At 35.6% G+C, this 15243-nt stretch overlaps 1 protein-coding gene across 4 annotated transcripts in view; it reads right to left on the bottom strand.

The window, feature by feature from the left end:
- Positions 1 to 754: 754 nt before the first annotated feature.
- Positions 755 to 15243, bottom strand: part of LOC150095931 (uncharacterized) — a 164809-nt gene continuing 150320 nt past the window's right edge. For 3 of the 4 annotated variants that reach the window (XM_090409353.1, XM_090409355.1, XM_090409354.1), the window contains exons 27-45: positions 14062 to 14136; positions 13566 to 13775; positions 13361 to 13485; positions 13079 to 13217; positions 12784 to 12969; positions 11473 to 11588; positions 11197 to 11374; positions 10934 to 11100; positions 10715 to 10837; positions 8469 to 8559; positions 7835 to 7921; positions 7396 to 7581; positions 7217 to 7306; positions 6259 to 6418; positions 5999 to 6168; positions 5718 to 5885; positions 5486 to 5608; positions 1413 to 1560; positions 755 to 1086 (exon numbers count right to left, since the gene is read on the bottom strand). In XM_090409353.1, the coding sequence (XP_090265479.1) occupies positions 935 to 1086; positions 1413 to 1560; positions 5486 to 5608; positions 5718 to 5885; positions 5999 to 6168; positions 6259 to 6418; positions 7217 to 7306; positions 7396 to 7581; positions 7835 to 7921; positions 8469 to 8559; positions 10715 to 10837; positions 10934 to 11100; positions 11197 to 11374; positions 11473 to 11588; positions 12784 to 12969; positions 13079 to 13217; positions 13361 to 13485; positions 13566 to 13775; positions 14062 to 14136 (2694 nt within the window). In that variant the 3' untranslated portion in view covers positions 755 to 934. Of the gene's footprint in view, positions 1087 to 1412; positions 1561 to 5485; positions 5609 to 5717; positions 5886 to 5998; positions 6169 to 6258; positions 6419 to 7216; positions 7307 to 7395; positions 7922 to 8468; positions 8560 to 10714; positions 10838 to 10933; positions 11101 to 11196; positions 11375 to 11472; positions 11589 to 12783; positions 12970 to 13078; positions 13218 to 13360; positions 13486 to 13565; positions 13776 to 14061; positions 14137 to 15243 lie in introns of those variants that run through there. The other variant, XM_090409356.1, reaches the window with a different exon arrangement.

Here is a 15243-nt window from a genome sequence, read left to right as displayed (position 1 = left end):
GCATTTTCTGTTAGTCACAATAACATGCAGCCTCAGATTATAAAGAATTAGGTCTCAATCTCATCCAGAGCAACTAATCGAAGAGACCGTGTAATGCAAACAAAACCTACATGTTCACTTGAATCAGGAAAGGTATCGCATTACTGTAGATGCAACAAAGAAATACATCCTGTTGCGTAAATAGGTTTCTATAGCACCTTAATATAGTCATGAGTGTGTAGACCTGTGGAATAGTGTTTGTATCCATAGCGCTAGGCCTTCTGAAGGAAGATAAAGTTGTAGTCGCGACTAGAGGATATTTTTCTAAGTCTTTCTTTAACCGTTTCTCGATCTCTGGAACGAGCGAGTGGGTTTCTTCTCCCCTTTCAAACTCGGGCTTTACACCCGTACTCAAGAAAATCGTTTCAATGGCTGAAATGTTCAATGCAATATATGGTGTTGGGGATCAGGAAATGACGGCAGTTGTCTTCTGTCCTTTCCTCTGCTGATGCCAATTAAAATCAAGTCGTGGATAAACTATTCTGTCATTGCGTAAGGGTGGGGATAGCTGCCCACGTCTTCAAAAGTTAGTTAGCAAGGCTAAATGGCCTCGCATACTCTCTATAGGAGATAAACGGCATTACCGGATTTATTTACCCGAAAGATTATAAACTTCAAACAGACAGACATTTTATGAATAAACATTAAAATTTGTGAGTTACTATAAAGCCTACAGAAGTTCAATGCTTCTAATCCATCAAATAAATACACTTAGTTCAACTTTTATTATTAGTATTTTTTATTGAAGTTTCAGCGAAACCATATCTCAGCTACGTGATTTTTATGATGCGACTTTTTACATGGGGGTTTGAATGTGGCTTGTGAGTACAAACTAGCAACACCATAAATGAAATATTTTACATCATTTCGATTTGTGAGATTCATCCTGCCTTTCTCAGCTGCCATTCGCTAACTCGTGAGTGTATGGAATGACTCCTCCAGGTCCTGCTAAACACGAATAGGACATGATATCCGAATCAATCTCTCGGGCAGCTAATCGGCCTTCGGCAATAGCGTTGACCACAAGAGACTGGCCCATTCTACAATCTGAAAAATAAGATGAATATAAACATCTAAATTTAGCAATGGTTGAATATTACTTCAAACCAAAGATAGCATTTTTACTTCCATTATGGCAATCATTGAATATCTGATTTATCACTGCATTTACGAGGATTGAAAGAAATGTAACAATTTGTATTCAAATAAATGCAGATAGAATAGTTGGTAAAGTAACCAAATAGCTGACAATTATAATAAAGTAATAAGTACATGAGAATAATAGTCCTGTTGTCAACTCAATCCTTATAAATGCAATATTATAACTCTTATAGCTGTTCAACTTTATTATTAAAATTATCATAAACAATTACCTCCAGCTGCATACACACGAGGCACTGAACTTCTGTATTTCGAGGGGTCAGTCAAAACGTTGCAACGTGGATCTTGTTCTACATCGAGTTCTTCTAACAGATATCGTTCAGGTCCAAGAAAACCCATTGCCAATAGCACCAAGTCAGCCTGGGAATGAATAAGCCAACTGCTATATTAATTGATAGTTGCATTGTTATTTTCTGTGATACAACACAAAATTAAAAACTTTTCACTTTATTAACAACTATTATAAAGAATTAACTATGCGAAAATGGAGTTCAATTTGGCCCTGAAGAAAGAAATTTAAAATCTGATGATAAAATCTTCCAAAGTTTTATTATTACGTGACACCATTCAAGAACTCATCGCAAGAGGGCACTCTATTTCATTCAGCTACACACAACTGTCTCCCCTACTCCTTAAATGTCTCACTACACACAACTACAATGAACGCCATCTATCGCCCATCACCAACAGGTTTTTTTTTTTTTTTTTTTGTCTGTAAATTGAGTGTTGTGATGGCCGATTTTACTGAATCAAAAAGCAAGAAAAAAAGTACTTACAAATTGTTTTTTTTATTATAATGTTTTATAGCGTACAATCCTGTAATTAACTTAAATTAGAAGTCCACAAAAATGACGCCAAGTGACTTCCCCATTGGCGGCACTGCTGGAATTATAGCCGACACAACTAAGGCAGTAAGGGTCAGAATATTGTCTATGAATGACATGTGTTGAGCGTTTGTCTGTTTTGCAAGTTTTATATAAGAAATAAAAACTGAAATGAATGGAAATATCCGTTCATTTCAGTTTTAAACCCAGACCAAAAGGTATCAAGATACAATACATTAGTGCCACGGTCCAAAGGTCATACAAAAGGGGAAGAAGAGTATAGACCCAACACTGCAGAAACGTAATATATATTAAGTGACAAAGAACGTAGTATTAGGCTACAAGACTGAATGCACATAAACCTTTTTTTTTTCTTTATTTATTTTGAAAGACATGTTAAGTGACAAATAAGCTTTAGTAATCATCTCATTATATTTTGTAAAGTAGTTAACAACAGAAGCTGATTAGGGGAACTGTATATACTGTGGTACGTATTTCTATTTTATAAAAGGCAACATTAATAGATTGTCAAGTTGAAATGCCATTTTCAACTTGATTTTCGATTGTCAATCGAAAATTTGTGTTTGATTCATTACTATTGATATCTATATGTGGAGATTGTATGCCTTTGGAGAAGATATTCAGCTGTTTGATGATGCAAAGCTAAGGAGAGTTATCAGAAATGGAATTGAGGAGGTGGTCCTTTCGGAGGACTTAAATCTATGATATGGTGAACTGGGCACACTGCAAACGTGGCGAAGACCATATACAGGGTTGATATTATAGTAAGACACCGTCCGATCTATTCCGTGGGATTTTCGGTTTCGAATGCCTGCACAGTGAAGTGTGGGTCTACGCACCAACTGAAGATTTTATTATCATTCCCAGCCGTTTCCAGAGTTTCTTCCGCAGTTAAATTGCGGAACAAACTGGGCATTACAACCTGGCCGTGCATCAAAATCAGTGTTAGAACGCACACACTATACAACGAATAAAGTACTAGTTTAGGGTACAAGAGAAGCAGTGTCAGTAACGATCTCTCGATGCCAACACCTAGGACTCTGTCGTGTCGTTTGTTCCCTTCGGTAAATAAAAATGGCATGTCATTTATTTCTTTAATTATTTTTAGCAGAGTGGGGAATAATTACAGTCAGCGTCGATACTTTTATTGTCGATTTGTTGACAGCGTTTAAATGTTTACAATTGAAGGAAGTATTTCATTTCTACCAAGCATTCAGTTCATGGAATTTTTCATTACCCATTAAAAGGTACGACTTTCATTTTAGTTTAATTAAACACTATTTAATCGCTTTTCAACTGTTCAAAGGCTTTGGTTCGCAATTTTAAAAGCAGTCGCCAAAGATGTGTTACAATCTTCCATTTTTCTAGCAAGGCAGTGATCAAGGTTGGATGTTGCATTTAAATACGAATGAAGATAATCCTTATTTATAATTTAAAGGATGCGGAACGAAAAGAAATAATTACTAAATAAAAAAAAAGTGCAGAATAGCATTCTGTGAAGTCTTATTCGAATCGAAAACTGGCTTTTAATAGTTGATTCCTCCCCAGCAAACGAAAACCAGCCATAGAACACACGCACTGACCATAGTCAAAAAGCTTTTTTTTAAAAAAACATCACTTGAAACACGAGTTGCATAGGCTGCAGTCATATCTTCTTTTGCAGCATGCCCTACTTAAGTAGAATCGACTGTTTGTAGTGGGTCTTCTCCACAACTTCCTACCTTGGCCTGTAACCACATCCAAGTTCTTCATCCTCAAGTCCTCCTCCCCTGCACATCCATCTGCATGACCTATATTCCCACATACTCGTTGTCCTTCCTTGTCACATGACCAAATCATTTCAACCTTGCCTCCTGTATCTTCGCTCCTAAGTTCGTAACTTTCACCGTTCCCCTTACATAGCCATTTCTCAAACAATCCTTTCTGGTCACACCGTACATCCACCTAAGCATTCTCGTCTCCGCTACCTCAATCCTGCTGATGTTATTTTTCCTCAGGGCCACAGTTCCCATAGATACGTCATAGCTGTTCTCACTACTGTCCTGTAGATTTTGCCTTTTAGATTGATCGGCATCCTCTTATCGCAAAACACTCCAGCCATTTCTCTCTCCAGTTCCTCCATTCAGCTTTTATCCTGCATCCCACTTCTTTCCCAGCCTCTCCATCCTCTTTCACTGTTGAACCGAAGTATCTAAAGTCCCTAACCTTCCTGATGACATTTCCTTCCAGCTCCAGATCTGTCTGCCATCCACTTTGCAGCATATATACTCTGTCTTACTTCTGCTCAGTCTCATACCTCTCTCTTCCAGTACTTTCCAGTTTAGCTGCCACTTCTTCTCTTGATTCTGCACACACAGCACGATGTCATCCGCGTACAACATAGTCGAAGGCGCGTCTTCTCTCCCCTCCTCCATCACAATATTAAACAGGAAAGGACTTAATGCTGACTCTCGATGCAAGCCAACTGTTACTTGAAAACTGATATGCTTCGTATTATTTATTTCATCGAAATAACGCAGTGTTGACCTTAAAACAGATATCTCAGAGCAAGGATGCGAACTGCGTGATTATCATTTTGTGTAAATAAAAAAAAATAATAATAATAAACGCGACTATGCTTTCTGCAAATTCAATTAAATTATTAATTTACAATTTTATTAAAATAAAGCGAAAAATCATGCACGTCATCATTGGAGACATTCATTTTACAAACTGCTGACGGTTCTGGCAGACAGCACAGTATAAATAAATACAAACAAATCGGCCTTCAGAACACACGCAATTTATAGACAAAAAAAAAAAAAAAATAGTTGTTGGTGATGATGGGTGGTAGATGGCATTGATGATAGTAGTGTCGTAGTAATAGGATTAAGTAGTAGTGGAGAGAATGAAATGTATTTAGCGAGGCAGAGAAAATTCCCCTCTGCGATGAGTCCTTGGACTTCCTGGAAGAGTCATGTAATAGTAATAATAATATACCGCGTCACGAAAACCTTTATATCGACTTTTCAAACGAAGGTAAGTTAACCTGTTTAGCTAGTTTTCTATCCAACAAGACAGACAGCTAAAAGAATACACGCTATTAATAAACAACACGTATTCAGATTGAATTAATGAAGGTGACTATAGACTACATATTAGGCTTAGTTGAATGGCATGCAAAGTGAAAAATAATTATTAAATGATACCTTAAGAAAACAAAACTTGCAACGGTATCAGGTGCTTCTGAATAGCTTTAACTACAAGAGTGTTCTAAATCATGCAAAAACGCAACTACAAATTCATTTGCAAGTTACTCCATCACACACTCGAATGCCGAATATTATCCAGTGATTCTGTCACACTGACTTTAAGCTGTCGCTCTTCAAAGAACATGAATACACTCCCTGTTGCAAGCTTAGAAAACAAAGTGAGAGAGAAAAAAAAAAAAAAAACATTACCTTGAAATCTCGTGTACTATCAGAAATCTCATTCATATTCCACCTTCCTGTTGCATCTCTAAACCACTTGATTTTTGATGTTCGAATTCCAGCTACGTGGCCTTGTCCATCATCCAGAAATTCCTGAAAATCAAAGTTAAGAAGCTTTTAGAGCCATTTTCTGATGAATGTATACTACGAAAATGTTTTAATTAAAAAATATATATATCTGTATGGTTTACTCCGTCAGTACCTTGCTGAGGATGGAAAACTGTCGTGGATCATTACCGAACTTAACTCGTACTTCCTCGTGACCGTATTCGACCTTGAATATCCTTGGCCATTGAGGCCATGGGTTGGCATCCCCCCGTGATTTTTTAGGTTCGGGTAGGAGTTCAAATGTTACAATTTTTCTGGCTCCCTACAGGAATAAACCATGAAATAAATATTAAGTCCAAGTTCCTGCTTGTGGAATACATTTATAACAACAGGAAATTCACACCAATATTCCAGTGGTTATGTTTACGATCTTACCTGTCTCAATGCAGTGCTAATGCAATCAACTCCTGTGTCTCCTCCTCCAATAACGATGACATCTTTGTTTTTGGCATCGACAGCCGAAATGTCAATGTCATTACCCATTTTTTTCTTTTGAGAGGATTCCAAATAGCTCATAGCGAAATGAATTCCTTTTAAATGTCTTCCTGGGAATAAAAAGAAAATATTTTCAAAACAGAGTGACACGGAGAAATAGGCAAATAAAGTAGCTTCGTAGAGTAGCAGTTTAACCATACCTGGTATGGGTAAGTCCCTTGGCCACGTGGAGCCAACAGCCAATAGAACTGCATCATTTTCGTTACGTAGATCACGCACTGAGATATCCTTGCCTATATCTACGTTAGTTCGAAACTGTACACCCTCTTCTTCCATGAGACGGATTCTTCTGTTTAATATCTGAAAGCAACAGACAATTTAAATGTCTAAACGTAAACTTGACACACTACAGCATGACTCCAACTTCGATATTCTATCACCAACATTAGTACTACGTTTAAACCTTTGGGACCTGCGACCTTTAATTGAAAATTTTAAAGATTCTAGAAGGGATAATAGAATGGTTTATACATTGGAATTCAAATCCAATTCAAAAGGTAAGAGACCAAGTAAAATGGCTGGATTCATCCGATGCGAAAATAATAGAGCATGATTCGTCACTCCATATAACGGACTTCCAAACGCTGTCCAGATGAGATGTTCTTTGTACGAAAGAATTCGGTGCTGTCGAATGCACGCGAAGATTGATCATTTGTGAGTCCGATTAAGATTTGTAATGTCCCAGCTTGAACTCTTGTCATTATGAAGTCCTGGTTTATCGTTATCATATCAGACTGCGGAAAATTTCGTACCAATCTTCAGAGTACCCTTTGGTTTCTCGATGCTAATTTCTTGGACATGTCTTGGAAGAGACACCATTTTGACCAAACGCACAAACGAATAAGCCATTAATATGGCAGCATCCTAAAGCAAGAACTATAGAAATGAACTCAAATATTACCTTGAAAACAGGGACACAAATCCCAATCTCCAAAATTAAAGATTAAGGGGGGGGGACAACATATTTCTTTTTTTTTTCTTTCGACTATGTAACATACGTTCAGTGGATTAGACCTAGCAAATTTAAACTTTAATATTTAAGAAATAAATGCAATATTGAGTAAAAGTACCAAAAATAATTTTGCCTTTAACACACACCTCTTTATCCAGTTTCATGCTAGGTATACCATATTGAAGAAGTCCACCGACTCTGTCATTCCTCTCGTATACCATCACCAAATGCCCAGCCTAGAAATGGAGAACCAAATAAGCACAAAATAAACGCTAATTGAGAATTCCAAAAACCATTTGATACTTCAAATAATCTCATATTTTACTTTATTGAGTTGAGCTGCTGCAGCCAACCCAGCTGGTCCACTTCCCACAATGGCGACTGTTTTTCCTGTGCGATTCTTCGGAGGCTGCGGTGTCATCCATCCCATGTGAAAAGCGTGATCAATGATGGCACACTCGACATTCTTGATAGTGACAGGAGGTTCGTTAATTCCAAGAACACAGGCTGCCTATCAGAGAGAAAGAAAAGCATGCATTGTAATAGCAAACAGACAGAATTAAAATAGATAAAAAATGATTTTTCTTCGTAAAGAAAAAACTGGACTTACCAAGCCATCTTTTCCAGATCAGCACAAAAGGAATACACAAACGAAGTTGAATATGCAAATTCTGTTCTGGAGATTTTAAGTCAACAATCGTTCTATTATATAGAATACCCTCCCGTCCCCAAACCAACCAAAGTTTTAATAACTGTAACCTTACCTCGCATGGAGCTGGACATACTCTACCGGTGAATTCTGGGAAATTGTTGGTTTGTAGCAGTTGACTTAAAGCCTCTTTCCAATTATCCTACGAATTCAAAATTTCAGTATTGTATATTAGCCTGTTGCACAATTACTACACAAAAAAACAATACTTAAATAACAAAATAAAAAAACAACTAGTTATATTGGAAAATTAAGTACAAATATTGATCGAAACTTCGTAATTTGTAAGAAGGTTTAAGAATTGTTATTTATGTTATTAGTTTGTAGTTAATACGTTCATATGTTTCTGGAGTGTGTAAAAAAAAGGATATTGTTTAAATTAAATATACAGAGTATTAAACGATAAAAAATTCACTTAAATGTATTTGAAATAAATTTTCCCTGGAAATGTCCGGAATTCTTTACGAGAAGAGCCCTTGGATCTGTTTGTCAGTTCCAAAGCTAGTCAGAATATTTTTTATATTGTTATATCGACTCTAAAATAACTCTGTATATGAAAAATCAGATATAGGCAAGGCAGAATATATCTAAGGGGGGGGGGGGGGAGAACAAACCTAATAAAGGAATACTGCGAGCGAAAAGAAAATGTAAAGTAGGCAAAATAAACTAGAAAATTATGCACATCTTACTTGAAAAACTAAATCGTTCCACTTAGGGATGATATTTCCTAAAGGACAACCATGAGATGACTGGCAGAATGGTACCCCACAGTCCATACACCTGAAACAAAGCAAATCGATGTTGATAATGACTCAACAACCCATCTGGAACATTGGGGTAAAAAATCTTAAGATTAAATGCTTAAGTTACTAAAATTATAACTGCTAAATCTGTCATAAGTTTTGTTATTAATATCATGTTTGTTCTATTTTCTAATATACTTAGCATTCTCGTTAAATCACATTCTGCAGACAAACGCCAATCTCTTAATTCTCAGACTTTCTAAAACAATGTCCAAGAACAAATATAACATCTCGCTCGATAACACTCCCAAATTCCATTTTGGAATTTTATCCAGAGGATATACACTAATCTATTTATACTTCGCTATCCATCTATAAGTAATCTGAAATTCATTTAAGTTTTGTTGTACCAAACAGTAAACACCTGCGTAGCTATCTCAGAGGTCTAAATACATTGCGCATGCGCTACCAGGTATAAACATATTTTGCATAATAATAAGTTATAACAAGTTAAAAAACTAACTCTGAATATGCTGTATTATTATTATTAGATTATTTTACATATTAAAGAAATATTTGAAATATATAATTTACATAAATACTCGATTATTATATAAGTTCGAAACATTACATTATCATTTCGTTCCCTGTGTAAACAAATAATCTGTCGGCTGCTATTTAGCAATATCGTTGTATACAAAAGGTAGCATATAAAAAATGCTCACAGTAAATATAACGTCCATTTGAATATTAAAACAATTTAAAGGTGAATTAATTTTTATAGGGAAGAAAGAACTATTGCAAATATACTCAATTAGGATCAGTTTAAGTCACCTAATATTCCTTTTGTAAACAAGCAATTTTGATATCATGAACTGGAAGAATAACGATAAACTAACCTAAGCCTATTTACAGTTGCTAGATACTCCGTTAAGTGTCGCTCTTGAATATGACATACTCGGAATAAAGTATAAAATTCGCAAATATATGTATGTATATATATATATTAAACGAATAAAATAAAATTATAAAAACAATTTTATTTTTTATTAACTGAAAACTGATTGGTAATAATGAATTTTATTACAACAGTGAAAAATGTACTCTATTTAGAAGTTAAAATGAATAGGTAGCGCTGCTGCTGTATATGATAAATAGCACAACACAGTAAGTAAGAAATACTGTATATTATCATAAAATATTGGTCATTTTTAATGGCACTTCCATCCAAGAATAGTTGTAGACTTTAATACCTTAAAAATTTAATACATAAGTTGATAAATGACTTATTTTATTTTATATTTTATTTTCATTTTATATGAAAAAAAAAATAATCGGATAAACAGAGGGCAAATTCGCATGTAGCTTGTGTAAGCTGTAATTTTCTGAAAATATTGAACGAAGATTTTTATTTATAGGGCAAATTCTAGCGATAGGAGAAATACACCCGAGAATGAAGTGTACTTTTGGTCATCTTTTAAAAGTCGCATTTATTAGTTGTTAAATTTGTTATCTGTATATTTATTTAGGGTTTTTGGACTGAAGCATCAATAAATATCTCCACGGTGGCCTTTGGATTCGTGTTTCTCATGAATCCAAGCGAATTCCTTTAAAGTGATTGTAGCAAAACGAAATTCGATTTCATCTATCCGAATGAATTTTATATGCAGTTTGAAATAAAATTGGCTGCAATTTTACATACATTGATATGTATGCTTCTTAAAATTATGTGCGATGTTTTGGGTTCTCCATGGAGACGCTGAACAAATAGTGGATTTCTTAGAAAATCTCCTTCTGGTCACGGAAACTAGTGCGTCTAAGACATGTGCATATTTAAAATGTTGTGGGTATTCGATGATGCAAGCTAAAGAAGAGCGAAAAATTAAATTAAGAATCCTTAGGTTTACGGTGTACCTAAAGCAAGCTTCTCCTCATTTACATCCACATTAAATTCGCGGAACGATCGCAGTTGCTATGGTAACTACTTCCACAAACACCCCTATCACGTCTCGTTTTACGACTCGTTCAGTGCCGAGCATTAAGTTTCCTAGGTTTGCTTTTACTATTGGAGAAAGAAAACTCTCGTAAAGACTCGCGTTTATTGCTAAGTGGGCAACATAAAAATGTTTGTGCATTTTTATAGTTGTTTTCAAAGTGAGTTTTGCCTCCAAATATTATGAACATTGTCTTACCTGGCAGTCTGTACTCGTAGCGATTTTCGCACCCCCTGGTGGTTGTAGATTTCTTTCCAGTCTGCGATTCTCTGGCTCACTGACCGGTACTGGGATTTTTCTCTATTGTACTTCATAAATCCTCTAAAAAAATGAAAATAACAGTTAGAAAGCCATATGTTGAGTAGCTGTCCATTTGCACATTTATTTATTTATTTATTTTGTATAAATCAGTCCCACCTTGTCTTATCCAATGTTGGAAGCTTCTTAGAAGTCCGAGCAATCTCTTCAATGTCTTGGATATCAGAAATCATTTTAGTCATTCTGGACTTATTCACCACAATTCTGGCTTCCTTTTCTTCTTCCAATACTTGTTTAAGAGCTCTCTGGTATTCTTTTGGAAATACCTGAAAACACCAGAGGCCAGAATTAAGAAAAACACAGAATTCAATCGAAACATGTGCGGACAAAAAAGATTTGACTGGTTGTAGAACGATTCTTACCTTAACAAATATCGATGCCATTTTGGGCCACTGACTCAGCATTTCTTGAGCTACAGTAGAGCCCGTTTTCTCATGAAACTCTCTCATTAAGTTCTCCAAAAATAGAAAGTCATCCGAATGTTCCACCGGTAGTAAGTCAACAGTCGCAGGATTGCATTTTGAACGAAAAGTTCCATCTCTGAAAGGCGAATTATTTTTTGTGACAACATTGTTTACTCATAAGATATATTTTAATGTTAGTGCATTCACATTACGCTGTACAGATAGTCAATTTACCTGTCCATCACGTAAGCTATTCCACCAGACATTCCAGCTGCAAAGTTACGACCAGTGAGTCCTAGAATCACAACGCGACCTCCAGTCATATATTCACAGCCATGATCCCCAACTCCCTAGAATTAAAAAAGGGGGATATTTAGAGTACATGTAGCGATTAATAGACCGTACGTTTTCATCATCTTACCAGAAAAAGACAGCATTTTTAAAAATTCAAATTAAAAATGGCAAAATTTCTGTCTATAATAATAATAGCAACTATGTTAATACGTTGTTTCTAATAGTTATGTAAATTCCATATGGTTGTGGACAAAAAGCTTAATCAATATGACAAATTATTTTTAATAGAACAGCAGAGCTATTAGAAACATTTCAGAAACACACATTCATATTTCTGGGCACCTAATTTTATTTCATTTTTTAAAAGAAGTTTCAGATGACCAAAATAGATCCTAGTTTCAATACGTTAGATAAATTTATACCACAACGTTACCCATATTTCAGATATTTGAATAGTAAATCATGGGGACAATACCTTCAAAGAAGGGCGGGTATGATCTGCCCTACTTATTATGGGTAGCACAAGCGGTTGAACATAGAAACCCTGATCAGGTATTCAGTAGGTACAGGAGGTAATAATGATTTTATACATGAATTATACGAACTTCTACAGCTTAAGATGCATCCAATGTGTTGTTAGTAGCTATTGGTGAATGGTTTGCATTATTCAAACTACAAATTTTGTGTAAAAAGTCTAACCTCACCTTTATTTGGTAATAGTATGCTACTTAATAAGCCTGTTGCAATCAAAATCCGAGTTTGATTCTTGTTGTGTGAAGAGAGATCTAGCCGATTTCCTTCGGAGGTATCTGAGATTTTTTCTCCTGGAAGCTTGCAATTTTCATCACGCATCGTGGTAAATCGGCCAGAGCATAAATAAATGCAATTTACAGACAAAAACACTTGGCAACAGTAGATGGCGAATGGTACCATCGTGTGTGTGTGTGTGTGTGTGTGTGTGTGTGTGTGTGTGTGTGTGTGTGTGTGTGTGTGTGTGTGTGTGTGTGTGTGTGTGTGGATGAAGGATTAAATAGTGGGAACGTTAGATTATGTGGAGTATTAACCCAGAGCCCCCCCCACCCCACCCCGCAACTCCCCGAGATGAGTCCTTGGTGATGTCACGTAATAATAATATAATCCGGGATTAATAAAGTTCATAAAAATGAAATATGCTGCATAGAATATTTATGAAAACCATACATTTCATTTACACAATTTATACTTTGCTATTTGGTTAGAATCGGTTCTTACTTCCGTTATGGCTATTGCCCCCGAGTTTCTCACGCAAAATCTTTCGGCTGCTATGCCTCTGAAGAACGCTTTCCCAGATGTGGCTCCGTACAAGCAGACATTACCAACGATGACATTCAACTCAGAACGGAAATCGTCGGGCATGTCAGAGGGTGGACGGACAATAATTTCACCTCCGGAAAGTCCCTATAACAAAACAAGAGACCATTAGATTAAAAATGATCGAAGGAAGGGGCCAGGGAGGATAACACACCAATGATATTGGTTTCGATTAGCAAAAAATGACTTCAATTACCTTCCCAACATAATCATTGGAGTCTCCTTCTAAGTCTACCGTTATTCCTTTAACCAGAAAAGCACAAAAACTTTGTCCTGCAGAACCCTCTAACTTGATCTTAATAGCATCAGGTTCAAGTCCATTGTCACCATATTTTCTGTTTCAAAAAAAAAAAAAAAAAAAAAAAAAAAAAAAAATTAGAAGAGAAACTCCATATTTGAATACGAAAATAAAATGCATTCACATACAGAATCCCTCAGTATCTTATTCTATATCCAGAAGAATATAATGCCCACTTACAAAGCAATGTGGTAGCTCAATGTAGATCCAAATGCTCGATCCAGATTGGAAATTGCCATATGGATTGTGATATTTTGTCTCGTACCTGTTATAACGTCGGCTGCTTCCTTTATAAGGACATTGTCCTGTTAAAAAATAATTAATTAATAATAATTTGAGTTACATTCGTTCGCAACGATTTTGATGATAGACTAATTTTACTTACAAGTCTCTTTCCGAGTTCAAAATCCGGTGGAACACTTCCTCCTAAGATGCTAGCACTCGGTCTTAATCTTACAGCATTTACTAGCATGTCTGAGAAGTCTAGCAGTTCTGCTTTGAGATTGTTAGACTCTTTGTACACTCGAAGCAAGTCGGTTCTTCCTATTAGATCTTGAAATTTTTTAATTCTCATCATGGCCATGTAGGCGCGAACCTGTACAAAAAGAAAAAAAAACGAAAGCCATTTTCCTTACAGCTGTTTAATTTTAAAATTGATTAACGACTTTCTACTCAAGATTAAAAAAAAGCGTTTTTTTTTTTTAACTTTTTAAATTATCAACAATATTTTCAATTTTTCCAGTAGTACTGCCTACCACTAGAAAACACAAACATTACCTTATATTCACACGTAAATGATGACTTTGGGGATGCATGATTAACATTAAAAAATTCTCCGTATCTATCTGAAAATATAACTCTGTATTGATAGGTAGACTTACTTCTTCCGCTAATAAAAATAAATAGTTCACCATATACTCTGGCTGCCCTTCGAATTTCTTCCTTAGTTCAGGATCCTAAAATAATAATAAAAAAAGATGATCTCTGAATACTATTTGTGTATTTCGCAAAAATAAATGACCTCTTATGAGCTAATTTATTCATTTTAGTAACAAACATTTAAACATCCGTATAAAGGATGTTAATGATTCGAATATTTATTTTTTTTTTTTTAATATACAGGGTGTTTCAAAAATAATGTCCCGATTTGAAAATTGTATATCTCTGCAACCACGAACCACAAATGAATGCGACTTGTGCCATGTGAACGGCCTAGGCCTAGAGTTTGATAGGACGACCGCTAGATGCCACTACTAGCGCCCAAATAGCCGCTACGCTTAATTAATATATGAGAAAAAATCGGTCATTCTTTTTGAAACATCCTGTATTTTATGTGATCGTAAATGCTAATTTTATTGTAACATTTTACAGTCCGGAGGTAATCTATCATGGGAGTGTTCCCCCTCCATCCCACTCAGAAAAATCGACAATAAAAGTCGCACTATTTTATGTAACACGACTGTTTGGGTTTAGGATCACGCGATGGTGGTAGATGCTTGTCGTACACTTTCCCCCAATGCATGCAAACTCATCGACAGCGATGAACTCGGCTTTCAGTCACCGTTAAAAAATAAAAACTGGCTTCCTCCAATTTCAGAAAATTCTGACTTTGTTACATTGTACTTGTTAAGACAATGTAACAAATCGCACAAAGAATTCTTCGTAACAGTCTTTTGGAAAGATTCAATATTTTTATTTTCTTTTTTGACCAACTGTAGTATGTATTCTTCGTGCCATTTAATTTTCTAGCATAGCGAGAAGTTAGATATTATATATCTAGAATAATTTGATTTAAGTGTCCTTTTTGACCTGTAGTCACATTAAATGCGACATGTCCAAGTTATCCTCAGATAAAGTAAACTGGAAAAAAATAAAAAAAAGTAATTATCCAGATATGGGTACCGTGCACACAATTAGCTTGGAGTTAAGTTACTGCACCGTCATTTTGCAGGTAAAACTTGTGGTAGAACGAAGCCAAAGAATGCAAAACAACTACGCCCTTGAGAGTATGCGAAAGGGCTTTAGGAGATAAGCGACACTTTTTTTTTTTCCTTCTAACTTTT

The sequence above is a fragment of the Typopeltis vanoorti genome, chromosome 19, assembly GCF_054136105.1.
Source record: "Typopeltis vanoorti isolate ZY-2024b chromosome 19, IOZ_Tvanoo_1.0, whole genome shotgun sequence".
NCBI lineage: Eukaryota > Metazoa > Arthropoda > Arachnida > Uropygi > Thelyphonidae > Typopeltis > Typopeltis vanoorti.
Note: the sequence above shows the minus strand (reverse complement) of the source record. Positions and strands in the feature narration are given on the sequence as shown.